Genomic DNA, 18,677 nt, shown 5'->3' with positions numbered 1-18,677 from the left:
AATCACGATATTTGCTTAAGAGCTTATTAGGCGCCGGGCACCCTGCTAAACGCTGGAGTGGATACAAGCAAATCGAGTCAGGCCCCCTGGCCCGAGTGGGGCTCCCAATCTCAATCGCCATTTTATAGATGAGGTAACCGAGACCCAGAGAGGTGAAGTGGTAATAATAACGTTGGTATTTGTTAAGCGCTTACTAGGTGCGGAGCACCGTTCTAAGCGCTGGGGTAGACACAGGGGAATCGGGTTGTCCCACGTGGGGCTCACAGTCTTCATCCCCATTTTACAGATGAGGGAACTGAGGCGCAGAGAAGTGAAGTGACTTGCCCAAGGTCACACAGCAGACAAGTGGCGGAGCCGGGGCTAAAACCCATGACCTTCTGATTCCTAGGCCCATGCTCTATCCACTACCCCACGGAGCGCCGTCCTCATTGCACGTGGGAGGGTCAGAGAGGGGACGGCCTTCCCAGGCCCCCAGTGCATCATGAGAAGGCGAGAGGGGGAGATTCATTCAACAGTATTTATTGAGCGCTTACTATGTGCAGAGCACTGTACTGAGCGCTTGGAATGTACAGTTCGGCAAGAGTGTTTTCGGGAGTGGGACTGTGAGAAAGCTGTTCTTATTAATAATAATTGTCATATTAAGCGTTTCCTATGTGCCAGGCACTGTACTAAATGCTGGGACAGATATACGCTTATCAGGCCGGACACAGTTCCTGTTCCACAGGGGGCTCACGTTCTAAAGGAAGTAAAACAAGTATTTAATTTCCATTTTGTAGATGAGGAAACTGAGGTACCGAGAAGTTAAGCGACTCTGCCTTTGGAGCCCTTTCCAGTCAGTCAAACGCAGGTGCCTCTGAGCTCTGCGGATTATGGGAACGGGAGAACGGCAGCTCCCTCTAAGAATAATAATTCCAGCACCAGGGTAGATTCAAAGGAATCAATCAATCAGTGGTATTTATTGAGAGCTTACTATGTGCAGAGCACTGTACTGTGTGCTTGGGAGAGCACAATATAACAGAATTAGCAGACACGTTCCCTGCCCACAAGGAGCTTATACATCAATCAGTCGATCAAATGGGAGCAGATCCAGTTCCCGTCCCATACTAGGTTTACAGCCTAAGGGGATGGGAAAACAGAAATTTGATCTTGAGGAAAATGAGGCACAGAGAAGCCAAGTGACCCGCCGAAGGTCACACAAAGGGCAAGTGACAGGTCCGGAATTAGAATTCGGGCCTCCTGACTCCCTCCATTGGGTTCAGAAATCTCTGCCATCTCTGCCGAGCATTAGGGATCTAGAGACCCTAGACCGTAGGCTCGTTGTGGGCAGGGAATGTGTCCACCAACTCTGTATATTGTACTCCCCCAAGCGCTTAGTACAGTGCTCTGCACACAGTAAGCTCTCGATAAATACGATTGACTGAGAGGAAGGGCAGGTCCCGTTCTGGACCGGGCCCAATCTGTCACTCCAGTGGCTGGGATGGTTAGAAGCCCCAGGGCTCCTCTCCATTTCAGGACTGGAATTGGATCCTGGCGACTGATCGATCAATTGGTGATTTTGAGGCTGAGGATCTGAGAAAGATCTTTGCATTTCAAACAGAGCAGCCTAGGACCTCCCCAGAATAACGTTTCCTTTTTGAGGATCCGAAAGCCGAACCATACAGTCTGATCCGTTAAGGGCATGAGAAGGGGGGTGGCGGAGGGGGAAGGATTGCCAACGTTCTGATTTCACGCCTGCAAAATGGAGGATTTGCCAAAAGAGATGCTCTCCTAATATATTAAGAATTCAGGGCGTATTTATGGGTTGAGAAAAGACAGAAAGAGGAAAGAACAAAACAAGCCTTCCGGAAGCAATAGGGCAGAGCGAACGGCTCCATTAAAGAAAACCAGATTATTAGGTGTGTGTAGCCATGTGTGTGTGTAGGGGGGTGTGTGTGTGTGTGTGTGTTGTCGAAGCAATTCATGAATAATTCAGGTGCCATTGATCGGATTTTCTCCTGGTAATTTAAAAATATGAAACGAGGCTCCCCCCCCCCCCGCACCATTCCCGGCTAAACCGAGGTTCCCAAGTGTGATCCTGACCGACACCCTCCAGGAGAGGAAGAGGTCAAAGCGCCAATCAACAGCTGCACAGATGAACGTTAAATATTGAATATTTGATGGCACACTGTCCGCCACGGACAAGAACGCATCTGGTGGGTGCGAGGCAGTCGGACACCGCTGTGCTGGTGCGGTGGGTGGGCGGGAAGAGGCCTGTCAGGTGAGTTGCCCAAGAAGAGGAAGAAGGGGTACACAACCGCACCAAGGGCCCTGCTCTATTCTCTGTCCGGAGATGGGACTGCCCGTCTCGGTCAACAGAGATCTGTCTGTAGAACAAGGCTACGTGCCTTGAGAAGCAGTGTGGCCTAGCGGACAGATCGCCGGCCTAGGAGTCGGAAGGACCCGTTCCGAATTCCGCCTTCGCCACTTGTCTGCTGGGTGACCTTGGGCAAGTTATTTTACTTCTCTGCGACTCAGTTACCTCATCTGTGAAGCAGGGTTTAAGATGCTCATTCATTCATTCGACAGTATTTACTGAGCGCTCGCTATGTGCAGAGCACTGTACTAAGCGCTTGGGATGGACCAGTCGGTAACGGACGGAGACGGTCCCTGCCCTGTGACGGGTTTACGGTCTAAGCGGGGGAGATTAGACTGGAAGCCCGTTTAATAAGGTCTAGGGATTTAAGATGGTGAGCCCCATGGGGGACATGGATCGTGTGCAACCTGATTATCTTGTATCTACACCAGCACTCAGAACAGTGCCTGGCACAGAGTAAAGGCTTAACATATACCAAAAAAAAAAGCCTGCTTGGGGATGGGGAATCACTCTATCCATCGATCAATCAATCAATCAGCGGTATTATTGAGTGCTTACTGTCTGCGGAGCACTGTACTTAGCACTCGGGAAGGTACCCTTTAATAGAGTTGGTTAACGCAATCCCTGTCCTCAAGGAGTTTACAGTTCATTCAGTCGTGTTTATTGGGCGCTTACTGTGTGCAGAGCACTGTACTAAGCGCTTGAGCTAAGCACTACAGTCCTACAGTCACTACATTCTTGAGCTAAAAATACAGAACCAGGAGTCCCGAGACCTGGGTACTAAGCCCAACTCTGCCACTTGCCTGGCGGGTGACCTTGGGCAAGTCATTTGGCTTCTCTCTGCTCTGACTACCTCATTCAATAGTATTTATTGAGCGCTTACTCTGTGCAGAGCACTGTACTAAGCGCTTGGAATGTATAATGCGGCAACAGATAGAGACAATCCCTGCCCATTGACGGGCTTACGGTCTAATCGGGGGAGACGGACAGACAAAAACAGTAGCAATAAATAGAATCAAGGGGATGGCCACCGCATTAACAAAATAAATAGGGTAATAAAAATATATACAAATGAGCCGACGAGCACAGTGCTGAGGGGAGGGGAGGGGAGGGGGGAGGAGCGGAGGGAAAGGGGGGGAAAAGGGGGCTTAGCTGAGGCGAGGTGAAGGGAGGGCAGAGAGGGAGCAGAGGGAAAAGTTCGTTCAATAGTATTTATTGAGCGCTTACTATGTGCAACGCACTATACTAAGCGATTGGAATGTACAATTCGGCAACAGACAGAGACAACCCCTGCCTAATGACTGGCTCACAGTCTGAACGATAATAATGGTATTTGTTAAGCGCTTACTCTGTGCAAAGCACTGTTCTAAGCGCTGGGGAGGATACAAGGTGATCAGGTGGTCCCACGTGGGGCTCACGGTCTTAATCCCCATTTTACAAATGGGGTAACTGAGGCACAGAGAAGTTAAGTGACTCGCCCAAAGTCACACAGTGGCTCACTGGAAAGAGCACGGGCTTCGGAGTCAGAGGTCATGGGTTCGAACCCCGGCTCTGCCACTTGTCAGCTGTGTGACTTTGGGCGAGTCACTTAACTTCTCGGTCCCTCAGTTCCCTCATCTGGAAAATGGGGATTAAGACCGTGAGCCCCACGTGGGACGACCCGATTCCCCTGTGTCTACCCCAGCGCTTAGAACAGTGCTCGGCACCTAGTAAGCGCTTAACAAATGCCAACATTATTAAGTGGCCGGGCCGGGATTTGAACCCATGACCTCTGACTCCCAAGCCCGGGCTCTTTCCACTGAACCATGCTGTCATCTTTCAAATAGGGATGAAAATAACTGTTCTCCCTCCCTTTAGACTGTGAGCATTCTGTGGTGCGGAGACTGTGTCTGATCTGGTCGTCTTGTATCTAGCCTAGCCACTTGACAGATGACACGATTTGAATTATGTTTAAAAGTTAAGGGTTTGACTTCTCCACTGGTTGTAAGTTCTCCGGGGGCAGAGAGCAGACTTTAATTCATTTGTTTTTTTCTGTATTCCCAAGTGGGGAAGAAGCACGACCTAATGGAAAGAGCATGGTCCTGGGAGTCCGAGACCTGGCTTCTGAGCCCAGCTTTGCCGTTTGTTGCTATGGGACCTTGGGGGAGGCACTTCACTTCCCTGTTGTTCGTGGCATTTGTTAAGCACTTACTGTGTGCCAGGCACTGTGCTGAGTCCTGGGGTAGATACAAGTTAATTAGGTTGGACACGGTCCCTGTCCCACGTAAGGCTCGCAGTCTTAATCCCCATTTCACAGACGAGGAAACTCAGGCACAGAGAAGTGACATGACTCACCCGAGGTCACGCAGCAGACGAGTGGCAGATCTGGGATTAAAATCCAGGTCCTTCTGACTCCCAGGCCTGTGCTTTATCCGCTCGGCCATGCTGCTTCTCCCTGGCCCTCAGTTTCTTCATCTGTATAATGGGGATTCAATTCTACTCCGTCTAATTTATACTGTAAATTCCTTGCGGGAGCCAACCAGATAAAGTGTATCTACTCCAGCTCAGGTACAGTGCGTGGCAGAGAGGAAGTGCTTAACAAGTGCCATCATTATCATCATCATCATCAAAAGCCCTGGGCTTTGGGGGAACACTGTTCCATTTCCCTCAGCCCTGTTCAGCCAGGGGAGGAGGAGAACGCGCCACTGAATGCACTAATAATAATTATTATAATTGTGTTATTTGCCAAGCGCATACTACGTGCCAGGCGCTGTTCTAAGCGTTGAGATGGCTACAAGCAAATCGGGTTGGACACGGTCCCAGTCCTACGTGGGGCTCGGAGTTTCAATCCCCATTTTACAGATGAGGTAACTGAGGCCCAGAGCAGTGAGGTGCCTTGTCCAAGGCCACACAGCAGACAAGTGGCAGAGAAGGGATTAGAACCCAGGTCCTTCTGACTCTCAGGTCTGTGCTCTATCCACTAGGCCATGCTGCCTCACAAAACTGTGGAATCCCCAGGGATAGCCTTCCAGCATTAAATTCTGCTTCCATGGGCGGGGGACACACGGCCACTGAACAAACCGTGGAAAATGGAAAATCAGCAACTCCCCTTTAACCTCATTTCATGGGTGACACTGATTCCCTACAAGGCGCAAAATTTCTATTTCATGTCAATTTCACCCAACTCGGGAACCAGTCCCTGCTGAAAGTCAGTTCCTTTCCCCACACAAGTGCATCCGCTCAGTCCCCTCCGCCAGGGGCCTGCCCTCCCCTGACTGCTCCAAAAAGTGGAAAAATCCAGAGCCAAATAGGGAATGATTCTTCTATAATGAGGCCAAGGATTTCTCCAATTAAGGCTTTCTCCAAAATGCTGAAAAATGCTTTACAAACGTGCATAGGCTGTCCACACACACAAAAAAACCCCCTCTGCTAGTTGGGGATGGAGCCAGCTAAATCATGCCCATTTTCCAGATGGCAACCCTCAATGCCCAGACAGAGAAAAAATCTTGTTCAGGTTCCACCGCAAGATAACTGGCCTTCCATCAAGGGACCAGATCCGAATCTCCTGGGTGCTTAAACTGTTTTTCTGGTTTGAGATCCCAGGATGACGGCAGGTCACAGGCGGTTAGAGGCAAAAGCATTGTACAGCATTTCCTTTAGGGCTAGAAATCAATCCCTTTGTGCACAGAAAAGGAGGACAGACGGGAGATGAGTCAAAAGGAGGTTAAGCCACGTCTCTCAGCCGGTCAGGATATCAGCCCTTGCCGGAGTAAAGGCGTTAGAGCAGGAATGGGTTCAGAAGTCTATATTTCTGTGCTCGAAGTTCCTGGTCTCAACCGAAGCTTGAGGAGCCTAACTGGCTTACAGGTCACCACAGTTTTTTCCTCCAAGTTCTGGAAGCCAAACTTCCCACTGGAGTTCTCTTCCAGAAGGAAAAGTTGTCCTTCAAAAGTTTTTGTTTCCTTCTGGGGAAAAATATGACAGCACCTTCGATGTTTTCTTCGCCTAGTCCTTGGTGGCCTCAATTGCTCCCCACATCCCGCACCTAATTCCTCAGCTCAAAACAGAAGCAGGGAGAAGCTGAGAGACCTCCTCCAGATCCAAGATTAGCAGAAGCTCCTGCAACGAGGCCTCACTTGGGTGATGGCCAGAGCCCAGCGGCACCAGCAAAGAGGACGAGGTCTGCAAGGGGTCCTCCTCGAATCTCTGACATAGAGCTTGCCTCCCACAAGGCGACGGAGACAGGGCGATTGAATCCGCTCTTTTCTGGAAAGTCCTCTCACAGTTTAGCCCAGAGGGTCAGGCTGGGTCTTAGTGGATCCTCCCCTTAGGCTAATCAGGTTGGACACAGTCCATAACCCACGTGGAGTTCGCAGTATTAATCGACATTTTACAGATGAGGTACCTGAGGTACAGAGAAAAAGTGGCTTGCCCAAGGTCACACAGCAAACATGTAGCAGAGGCAGAATTAGAACCCAGGTCTTTCCGACTCCCAGACCCATGCTCTATCCATTAGGCTATGCTGCTTCTCTAGCACCCTACTGACACCTTGCTTCTCCTCTCCCAATCCTCCTCCTTCTACCCCTCGGTCCTTTCCTCCCGCTCTCACTGCAGTTTCTTCTCTGCCCTAAAGGAGAGCTGTCACGATCATTTCCTAAGCCAGAAAAAGAAAAAAACTATCCAGACATTATACATTCAGCTTTGGAAAAGGAAAAGAAAAAAAAAAACAAAAACCCAAATCTCAATATGTTCCAAATTCTTATTTCAGGCTCCGGAAAAATAGGAGTCTGTCGGCATAGTTCACGATTCTCACACCATCCATTTGATGTTACGGCTCGAGAGAGCTGTGAAAAGCAGTCTCGTGGAAACAGCCTGGAGTCTGGGAGACAGAGGACCTGGGTTCTAATCCTGTCACTTGCCTGCTCTTTAACAGTGGACGGGTCATTTCACTTCTCTGTGCCTCGGTCACATCGTCTGTAAAATAGGGATTGAGACTGAGAGCCTTTTGTGGGACAGGGACTTTATCCAACCTGATGACCTCGTATCTACCCCAGCGCTTAGTCCAGTTCCTGGCACAAAGTAAGTGCTTAACAAATACTATTAAAAGAAAAAAAAGGACCTGTGAGGAGCTTTGGCAGGAGAGACTTCCTGAGCAGCTTTGTCAGACGCTGCACTATCACAGGCATCCTGCCTTGAGGACTAGTGGAGGCGAGTTGGGAGAAGAGAGCTAGGCACAGGAAAGAGAGCAATAACAAAAAGTGACAGCTTTAATGATGCCAGCACACTTCGGGAGGTCTGGCACGAGCCTCGCAGGACCTGTCAGGAAGAACAAAAGAGGTACTAAAAGATCAAGTCCCTTGGGTGAAACCCAGGGCTGGGTGACAACGACTTGGAGCATTCCCATTGCCAGGAAGGGTTAGTCTGATTCACTTCCTGATCAGGTTCCTGTGTTCCTTCAGTCCAGGGAATGAAACTTCACCGAGGGCCAAAAGCACTGCCGAATCAAAAGGAAATCTGCCGCTGTCGACGAGGAGGCAGAGCCGAGAGGATTTGTTCAGTTTTCCGAAGTTATTCCTTTGACAAAACTCCTGACCCACCCTCAAATTATAGAGCGGCCCCTACCGATTCCACCCACTCCCCTCCTTTTCTTCGCCAGACCGATGAAAACTCAAGGTTTTGCCTGCTTCAGATATGTCTTTGGTTGTGGCTTGGTTGCAGTCCAAACGGGGCCTCCTGCATTTTTTTTTTCTGGTAATATTTGTTAAGTGCTTACTATGTGCCAGGCATTGAATTACGTGCTGGCATATAAGCAAGATAATCAGGTTGGATACACTTCATTCTAATTCTATTGCACTGTAATAATAATAATAACGATGGTATTTGTTAGCGCTTACGGTGTGCCAAGCACTGTTCTAAGCACTGGGGTAGTTCCAAGGCAATCATTCAATCTGACCTGAGGCACAGAGAAGGAAAGTGATTTGCCCAAGGTCACACAGCAGACAAGTGGCGGAGCTGAGATTAGAACCCGCTCCCTCGGACACCCAAGCCCGTGCCGTTTCCTCCAAGCCACGCTGCTTCTCTCCCAAGGGTTCAGTACAGTGCTCTTTACACAGTAAGCGCTCAACAAATACCATGGATTGACTGATTGATTGACAAAGCAAGAGAGATGCTAAGGATAATCCATAGCCTACAAACTTGGAAATTTAGGGTGGTTTAGGATAAATACAGTCCACTCATTCCCAGGGTTTCCCAGAGGATCCAGGGTCAATCACTAAGCCGTCTACATGGAGTCCCGTTATTGCTAGAACTAAGGGACGTAAGCAGTGCCATGACTGTACTGATCCAGGCCAATGGTCCGTTAGCTCAGGGTTCTGTTTCTGACAGCGACAGGAACAGGTCCTTAAAGGAGCAGAATAATGTCGCCTTCTTTGACTTTCAACTTAATGGTCAGAGGTGGACTGGATAATATATCTAACTAACATCCCCGATAAATTCCCCCAGTTTTGCCACCCTCTTCTTGAACCATCTGATAATTTCATCCTCCGTAATTTCTTATGGTAACAAACTCTAAATGTTTTCCCAAACTCGCAATATTTTTACGTATTTATTCCGAAAAAGCAACCTGATTTTCTGCCCTTCCCCTCTGGCAGAGAGAAGTGGAGAACACAAGAGAGGGTGAAGAGGGTCTATAGTCAAGTCGTGGTGAAAAAAAATGCCTTCTGTCTCCCTCTGAGAATGCACATACACACACACACACACGCTAATACATATACACACAGATATACACTCGCGAACACTTCCGCCCAGCAACTCATATGCCTACGTACAGAGGCACAGATGCACACATAGGTACTCTCAAACACACACACACACACTCACACACATAACCTCCTCACACTTTCATACACCTACACATACAGACATAAACACATACATGCACACTCACATACATAAACACATACACACATTCACATGGGCAATTAGTGTTATGTCGGACGCCTCTGCCCATACTTCGCTCAGTCAGTGAGCCCCGGAAAAGGTGAGACGGGCAGATAAAGAGAGAGAACCCCTGCATCCATCTGGATTGGGGTGGAAAAACGTGCAGCAGAAGGTAGGGCATCCTCAAGTGGAACTGGGAGGGAGAGAAGCGCTGTGGGCTGGCAGAGAGAACACAGGCCTGGGAGTCAGATGCCCTGGCTTCTAATTCCGGCTCGGCCACTTGCCTCTGTGTGACTTAGGCAAATCACATAACTTCTTTGTGCCTCGGGTCCCTCATCTGTGAAATGGGGATTCAATATCCGGTCTCCCCATTCCCCTCTTTAGGCTTGGAGACCCATGCGGGACAGGGATTTCATCTGACTATGTTGTACCTACCCCACCATTCAGTATCGTGCAAGGCATATAGTAAACACTTGACAAATATCAGTTACTATTACTACGTTAGATGGGTGAAAGGGTTTGTACCGGCAGCATGTGGAAACTCAGCTTTGCCACTGGGATTAGGTGGCTCCAAGGGAAGGAACGACCAATAAATCCATAGGGATTTGGGAGCAGAAGATGTTGTTTATCAGCTCCTACTGAACTGGTGAATCAGCCAAAAACCCTAAGGCATCAGCCTGGGGATGCCCAGTTCTGCTCAACATGAAAGTCACAGAAATTACCTAATCCAGTAGATGGAGAGGATGATGAGAACTTGCACGGAGAAATTTTCTCAATATGTGCAGTTTTGGATCTTTCAAGATGGTGGGTAGAAAGAGTTCTGTCTGGCCGACTTCTTTTCTTACTCTCTCTCTCCCTCTCTCTCTCTCTCTTCTGTGACCCTCTCTGTTTGGTATTAGATCATGTCCCTAAAATGATTTGAGCTTTTTTGGAAAAAAGATTTGATATCGACACAAGGTCCCTAGCTAAATCGAGCTGCCTTTGCTCAAGGTACTTGAAGTAATTTCATCTTCAAAACTCACCCTGCTCTTAATCTTCCCCCTCTTCTAAGGTGCTCTCCCTGGGAGTGCCAAAGTGTGGCCTTCCAACCCGAAACGCGTGGGCAGCCACCTCCGATGGGCTGGCAATTTTTATATTACGCTATTTGTTAAACGCTTACTCTGGGTTGTGCACTGAACTAAGCACTGGGGTAGATACAAGAAAATCAGGTTGGACAGAGTCCAAGTTCCACTAGGGGCTCATTTAATCCCTTAATTAATGGGGCTTAATCCCCATTTGCAAATGAGGTAACACACAAGTTAAATGACTTGCCCAAGATCACACGGCTGACAAGTGGCAGAGTCAGCATTAGAACCCAGGTCCTCTGACTCATAGGCCCATGCTCGGTCCACTGGGTCAGGTTCCTTCTACCTTGGAACGTCTTCCAAATTCCCCCCAAATTGGCTATAGAGCCACTGGGAATTGCCTGCTTGCCAAAGAATGATAATAATAATGACGATACTACTACTACTAATAATAACAGTAATAACAACATTAATAATAAGAGTAATAATAACAATTCCGGTATTTGTTTAGCTCTTACTATGTGCCAAGCGCCGGGGTAGGTAGATCAATCTATCAGTGGTATTCATTGAGTACTTACTGTGTGCAGAGCACTGTACCAAGTACTTGTGCCTGTGCCACATGAGGCTCACAGTCAACGTTGGGGGGAAGACAAATATTGAATGCCCATTTTACCGATGTGGAAACTGAGGTACCGAGAAGCTGAGACTCCCCCAAGGCCGTACAGCAGGCAGGTGGCAGAGCCGGGATTGAAATCTCAAGCCTCTGATTGCCAGGCCCGGGCTCTTTCCACTAAATCATGCTGTGGGGTTGGCTTGCTGTACCTTAATGTGGAATTCTTGACTCTAGGCTGAGTAAGTGGAAACGCCTACTCCCACTGGGGTGATGAACATGTTTTGTGTTTAGCAATTCCAGTCATGGAGATTTTTATTCCACTAAGGCTGGATGGGGCCTAATTTAGGGAAAACAGTGAACGATGTAGTCAGTCATTCCAGGGGTGTAAATACCGAGAAGGGAGAGGAAGGCCCCGGGCCAATCCAGAGTCCTCTCGGATCAAAGGAGACAGGATAAGAGGAAAGAATTCTTCGTGGGGAGGCCGAGGAGAACAGGGAATTTTCCTTTCTGGCTAGGGATGACTGGACCCGAAGCGACGAACGTGTCAAGTGGAGCGACCCGTGCTCTGACTGGGCCAGAGCAGGCGGTCTGGCTGAGCCTCCCCCGCTATCTGATTCCCTCCGGCCTCCGGCTCGTAGCCGAAGTCGGCCTCTCCCGTTCGCTATCCCGCTGAGCCCCCGCCAGACGTTTTCTCTTCCGTTCCACTGATGACAAATCCAGCGGTTCAAGTCAGAGCGCGGAAGAAAAGGGAGGAGCCACCTGGCCCCAAGAATCATGCAGAAACCAGACAGGTTACAGGGATGGGAGGCTTGAAAATTCTCCCCTCGTCTCCGGTGCCGGACAGTGGGTTGTGACGGGCTGGTCTGACCCTGCTGCTGCCCACTGGAGCTCAGGGCACAGGACGAACAAACTGGCAAACGGATCTGTAACATCCCATAGCATTTCCGGGGATGAAGTCCTCGGGTTTCATTCTCCTTGGCCTGACACCGCCCCTCACCTAATATATACTATCAGTCTCGGTGATAGGATTTGGGGTGGGGAGGAGGGGAGTGGTCAATCAGTCGATCGTATTCGTTGAGCGCTTACCGTGGGCAGAGCACTGCACTATAAGTGCTTGACAGAGTACAGTATAACGATATAACAGACACATACTAGCTCTTTCGGATGGGGAACACTTGTGGCACCCTCACAGTCAGACGCGTGCGCCCACAAACACAAGCACACTCACACACACGCACACGCACATCACCCCCTACCCCCCACACCCTCTTTGGAGTTGAAATCCCATGCCAGCCCAAAGCTGAAGCCCTTCCGGGCAAAGGGCAGAAATGCCTCTTCGCTGTTTTTTCCTCACAGCACCCGTGGTAGACCCTCCCCCTCCCCAACACGGGTCGTGAGGAAGAATGAAACCCCCTCCCCGACTGCTCCGGGTACAGCCGGTACAGCTCTCTTGGGAAGGGCAAGTACCCTGGTGCCGAACATTAACTATGGCATCTGTTAAGCACCTGCTGTGTGCCGAGCACTCTACCAAGGCTGGGGTAATCCAAAATCACCCGGTCTCACATGGGGCTCTCAGTCTAAGTAGGAGGGAGAATGGGTTTCGAATCCCCATTTTACAGATGAGGAAACTGAGACAGAGAGAAGTGAAGTGACTTGCCCAAAGTCCCACAGCAGACAAATGGCGGGAGCTGAAATTAGAACCCAAGCCCTCCGATTTCCAGGCCCGGACTCTTTCCACTAGGCCATGCTGCTTCTCTGTAACCTGGACAGCTGTCGCCTGAATGAAACTTCTCCATCCCTTCTTCTCTCCTCCGCTTCCCGGCCTCCTCCCCTCGAAATCTGGCTTCCTCCGGTTTGGAAAACTACCTGCCGCTCCTCTCTCCCATGCCGGCTCTAATGCCTGGCTAGTCGCTCGCCGGCCCTGGAACCGTTCAGGCACATTCCATAAATCAGAATCCAATTACCGTGGTAAGAAAAGTGGAAGCAAATTTAATTAGTTCAAACCCCTCCCACATGCTGTTTTTGAGCTCTTCCTCTCGTTAATGAGAACTTTTTTTTCCCCCTTTCTTTCTATCCTCCTGGTCTCAGAATAAAGCCCTAACAGATCACGGGGCGATAAGAGGGAGATTTGTTTTAGCTCATTTATTTTTCTTTACCCTAAAGGCAGGTGAGAGAGGTGTAGGCAGTATTCCAAATGGGAAGAGTTGGTAAGTGGTCTTGCTGAAAGGGTTGTGGGGCTACGGGAGAGAGTAAGCCCAAAAAACTGAGTAGGTATCCCAAGACGCTTAGTTTCCTTGCATCTCTGGGCCAGAAAGGCCCCATCTTGACTCAGATTGAAGCACTGTGGCCTAGTGGAAAGAGCACAGGCTTGGGAGTCAGAAGGACCTGGGTTCTAATCCTGGTTCCGCCACTTAATAATGTTGGTATTTGTCAAGCGCTTACTACGTGCCGAGCACTGTTCTAAGCGCTGGGGTAGATACAGGGGAATGAGGTTGGCCCACGTGAGGCTCACAGTCTTCATCCCCATTTTACAGATGAGGGAACTGAGGCACAGAGAAGTGAAGTGACTTGCCCACAGTCACACAGCTGACAAGGGGCAGAGTTGGGATTCGAACCCATGCCCTCTGACTCCCAAGCCCGGGCTCTATCACTTACCCACTATGTGATCGTGGGCAGGTCCTTTTTAACTTCTCAGTGCCTCAGTTGCTCATCTGTAAAATGGGGATTCGATGACTCTTCTTCAGGCTATTTAGATTTGAGTCTCACATGGGACGGGGACTGTGACGGATTTTATTATCTTGGATCTGTGCCAGCGCTTAGTACCGTGCTTGGTACACAGTAAGCACGTAACAAATACCGTGATTATTAACGCTTCTCCAATGATGTCCTCAGGATAGGAAGGAATTCTAAGAGACCCTAGCTGGTTCAAGAAACATACCTACGTCTTCTGAATCTGAAACTTTCCTAATCAGTAAATTATCTCATTTGTCTCTGGACAAATCACTTCTCTCTAAGCAGCATGGCCTAATGGAAAAAGCACAGTAGTGGATGTCAGGACACCTGGGTTCTAATCCCAGATCCTCGATTTACCTGCTGGGTGACCTCAGACAAGTCACATGACATCTCTGTTTTCAGTTTCTTCATCCGTAAAATCGATATTAAATATCTGTTCACCTTCCCCCTTAGATTCAGAGTCCCATGTATCTGATCTACTCCGTGCTTAGCCAAATGCTTGGCACAAAATATGCACTTAGTGCAATTATTATTATTATTTTGCCTTTACATAGCTTTTTAATGGTATCCGTTAGGTGCTTACTATGTGCCACGCACTGTCCTAAGCTCTGGGATAGGTAAAAGATAATCGGGATGGACACAGTCCCTATGTCACATAGGGATCACAGTCTCAATCTCAATTTTACAGATGAGGTAACCGAGACACGGAGAAGTTAACCGAATTGCTCAAGGTACCCAGCAGACAAGTGGCGGAGCTGGGATTAGAACCCAAGCCCTCCAACTCCCAGACCCAGGCTATTTCCACTAGGCCATGGGGCTTCTCAATTTAAGGAGGTACCAGAGAATGGAGGATTATTCCTCTGCATCCACCTCGATATTTTACTTCAAGGATGAAACCTATCAGAGACTTTAAGAATAAAGTTGCAAATGGCCTCTTTTCCCGAGGGCTGCTGAATCCCAAGTAAGTCCTTGCCTCTCCCCGCATTTTTTTTTTAATGCAATCAAGCAAGCGTAGGTATTTACTGAGGGCTCCTTCTGGGCAGAGCACTGTACTGAGCGCTGGGAACAGTGCAATAGAGTAAATAGACATGATCCCTGCCCTTGAGGAGCTTATAGCCTAGTTGGGGGAGACAGACATTAAAGTAAATTACAGGTAGGTGAAGCAACTGAGTCTTAAGACATGTAGAAAAGTTCTTTGGCAGGGAGCAGGAAGAGTGAGTACTTAGATGCCCAGGGGCAAGGACTCAAAGCATAGGTGGTGCAGAAGGGAGAGAAATAAAGTAGGAAGACGAAAGATTAGTCAGAGAAGGCTTCCTGGAGGAGATGTGATTTTAGTAGGGCTCGCTCCAGACCGTAGGCTTGTGTAGATGTGGAAAGAGCACGGGCTGGGGAGTCAGAGGTCATGGGTTCAAATCCCAGCTCCACCACTTTGGGCAAGTCGCTTAACTTCTCTGTGCCTCAGTTACCTCATCTAAAAAAGGGGAATTAAGTCTGTGAGTCCCACGTGGGACAACCTGGTTACCTTGTATCCTCCCCAGCGCTTAGAACAGTGCTTTGCACATAGTAAGCGCTTAACAGACGCCATCATTATTATTACTCTCCCAAGCATTTAGTATAGTCCCCTGCACACAGTCAGCACTCAATAAATACCATTCATTTTGAAGATGGGGAGAGCGGCGATTTGTCAGATTTGAAGAGGGAGAGAGTCCCAGGGGGGAGGGAGGATGTGAGCTTGAAGTGGGCGCTGAGAGAGACAAGAGTGAGGCACAGTGAGTAGGTTGGTGTTAGAGGAGTGAAAAGTGTGGGCTGGGTCGTCGTGGGAGAGGAGCAAACATAAATTGTAGGCATTGGCTAAGTCGGGTGGAAAATGCACAGAGGAGGCACCGACAGCTTGTGTCTACTGAATAGTTGATGAAAAGTGAAGTCCCTAGAAAGGAAATGATTTGCCCAAGGACACTGATAGGAGCCGAAGACCTGTCTACTCTCAAGTCCTACCTGACATTCCTCTGCCCTGGTAGGTCCCCCCCAAACCTCCAAGGAGGGGCTGAGGTCGAAGTCATATTAGAAATGCGAGTCTTAAGATGACAGGCCATTGTCTGTCCCTGCGTGATGAATTCCTGCTCCCTGTCCACCTGCAACTCTGAGCTCTGACAGCAGGTCCTCCTGACAGCTCTCTACGGCGCGAGCATCCACCAGCACCGAAGGTGGAAGCCACAGAAGCACATTTCCCCTCAGGGCTCTCAGTCCCTCCGGAGGTCGGAAGCCCAGGGCACAGAATAGATTCCCTCCGCTTTCTCAGCTCAACCCCAGCACCCTGAGCATCTGGACTCCCAGAGAATGAGGCCAGCGAGTCGGCTTCCCGGCGAAAGCTTGTGAGCTGGCCCTCCCTCCCCAGGCCTAATCCGTTCCTCCCTGCTTCGGTTAAAAGAGGAATGCAGCCGAGCAAAAAGGACATAAAATACGCAACGGAACAGCTCCGCTAGCCTCGAGACTGTCTTCATCTTATCCCTTCTAAATCCTCATTCCGGATTGGACAAGAGAGGACATTCGTTCTTCTGGGCTAGAGGACATCGGGTCCATTTCATAGCCAAAGAAAACACCCACATCTGCCCCAACACGGGATTTGGCACGACTGTGAGTTTTGGCTTGGGCTGGGGAGACCACGGTCAGGCTTGATGAATGAACTCGGGCAAAACATCTTTCTCCCTTGGACGCCTCACCTTTTTGGTTTCCTGTTTAAAACCGGAAGATGATAATGAGGAGAAAGAATGTGCCCTAACCCTTCTTTTTTGGGGGCAGACCTAGCTCATATCCCATCTCCTCCAAGAGGCCTTTCCTGTCTAAGCTCTCATTTCCTCTACTCTCTCTCCCTTCTGCATCACCTATGCGCTTGGATCAGTACCCACCAAGAACTTGATATTCACCCCACCTTCAGCCCCACATCACTCATGTACATAACTGTTATTTATTTTAATGTCTGTCTCCACCTCTAGCCTGTAAGTTTCTTGAGAGCAGGGAACTTGTCTACCAACTCTATGACACTGTACTTCCCCGAGCACTTAATACAGTGCTCTGCACACAGTAAGTGCTCAATATATACCATTCATGGATTGATCTGTGGGAAGAGAGTGTCTACCAACTTTGTTAGATTTCTATGTCGTACTCTTCCAAGTGCATAGTACAATGCTCTGCACACAGTAAGCGCTCAATAAATATGACCGATTGATTGACTGGTTGGTGTCTATACATTGCAAGGGAAAGCCTACTACTGTGCAATTATCTGGGCATTTCATGCTTATTAAAACCGGCTGTTTACACGGCCTACTCTTTCCTAATCATTATGCAGCTTGGTTAGGAAGGGAAAAAATATGGGCAAGAGAAGCTGCCCATACCCCGAAAGTGAAAAGGAGCTTTAGGGTTGCACCAGGAGATCCATTCATTCATTCGATTCGATCGTATCTATTGAGCGCTTAATGTGGGCAGAGCACGATACTAAGCGCTTGGGAGAGTACAGTATAACGGTAAACGGACAATTTCCCTGCCAACAGTGAGCTCACAAATTCCCACGAATTCCCCACCTCATCAGCACACCGGGCCCAGCACCCCCATCTTAAAGCCAGAGCTGGTCCTGGGCGGCACTCCGAGAACCCCGACATGGGAGCAGCAGAGACCTTGCAGGGTTCGATTTGCTAGAGAATGAATTTGCTTTGCTGGAGAGTCCTACCTCCACCAACCCCATGGCAGAAGAATCACCAAGACGCAACCAGGGCCCGGGGCCAGAGTTCCGGGCGGCGGGGGAACGACCGAGAAACAGTGAGGGAGGAGACGACGTCTCGACGCTACGAGTAAGAAGGAGGCGGTACCTGAAATGGCGGGTGTCCCGTATAGCCCGGTCGCTGGGGAGTCTCTCGCTCTCCCGCTGGTTGAAGGCATACAGCTTATAGGGATCCTCCCCGGCTCTCCACTTCTTGGCACTCAGGTACCTCCGCTCTTCAAATTGATCCCACAGGTCATCCCAGTCGACGTCCAGGCCCTGCACAATTCCAACATGCCCTCGGTCAGAGGTGCTCGGTGATGTCCGCCCCCGTCCCTCTGTCCTACAGCCAATCACTCACTGCCCAAGCTGCCCAAGAGTCAAATCACTCACTGCCCAAGCTCAAAATGGCTGCCCAAGACTCAGCACATAAAAGCGCCTGTCATTTCCCTCCCTCCCCTTGTTAGCACAGCAGCAGGGAGAATTTCTCCCCCAGGAGACTGTAAGCTCTTTGAGGGCGGGGATAGTACTTAACTCTGTCGTACTCTTCTAAGTGATTTGTACAGTGCTCTTCTCTCAACAAATCCTATTGATTACAAAAATTCAAAAATGAGAGAAACAGCTCGTCCTAATGGATGGAGCAACCCGGCTCTGCCACTCGTCTGCCGCGTGACCTTGGGCAAGTCACTTCTCAGTGACTCCGTTACCTCATCTGTAAAATAGGAATTAAGACTGTGAGTCCATGTGGGACAGGAACCGTGTCCAGCCTGATTAGCCTGTACGTACCCCAGTACTATTTTATTTTTATGCTATTTGTTAGGCGCTTACGCCTCGGGTATAGGAAGCGCCTAACAAATACCATTAAAATAAAATATACCTAATTGAAGGCCCAAAGTGGCTCTCTACTGGATCCCAAGAGGCAGCAATTTGGAATACCAACAGCTGGCCATGGAGAGGGCCTATCCTCCATCCTCCTCCAAAAGCCATATGGACCAATTGCTTTAAGGGAAGGAGGATGAAGGAATGGGAGCTGGTAAGGTTAGCAGGTCCTTGAGCCATTCACCGTGGCAAAAGGAAGCAAAACCCACCTCTCGGTGACAAATCATTGCCTGGGTGGAGCGATCAGAATCCCTTTCTCCTCACAGCAGCAGATTCAGGGTGTGGAGGGAGGCAATCAGCCAATCAGTGTTATTTATTGAGCACTTACTATGGGCAGAGCACTGTACAAAAGCTCTTGGAGAG

At 49.3% G+C, this 18,677-nt stretch overlaps 1 protein-coding gene across 1 annotated transcript in view; it reads right to left on the bottom strand.

Moving 5' to 3' along the window:
* Positions 1 to 18,677, bottom strand: part of GALNT14 (polypeptide N-acetylgalactosaminyltransferase 14) — a 129,897-nt gene that overhangs the window by 47,870 nt on the left and 63,350 nt on the right. The window contains exon 2 of the mRNA XM_029072136.2: positions 17,545 to 17,714. Within this exon, the coding sequence (XP_028927969.1) occupies positions 17,545 to 17,714 (170 nt within the window). The remainder of the gene's footprint in view (positions 1 to 17,544; positions 17,715 to 18,677) is intronic.

This window comes from Ornithorhynchus anatinus, chromosome 9 (genome assembly GCF_004115215.2).
Source record: "Ornithorhynchus anatinus isolate Pmale09 chromosome 9, mOrnAna1.pri.v4, whole genome shotgun sequence".
Taxonomy (NCBI): Eukaryota; Metazoa; Chordata; class Mammalia; order Monotremata; family Ornithorhynchidae; genus Ornithorhynchus; species Ornithorhynchus anatinus.
This window is presented reverse-complemented; position numbering and strand designations above follow the sequence as displayed.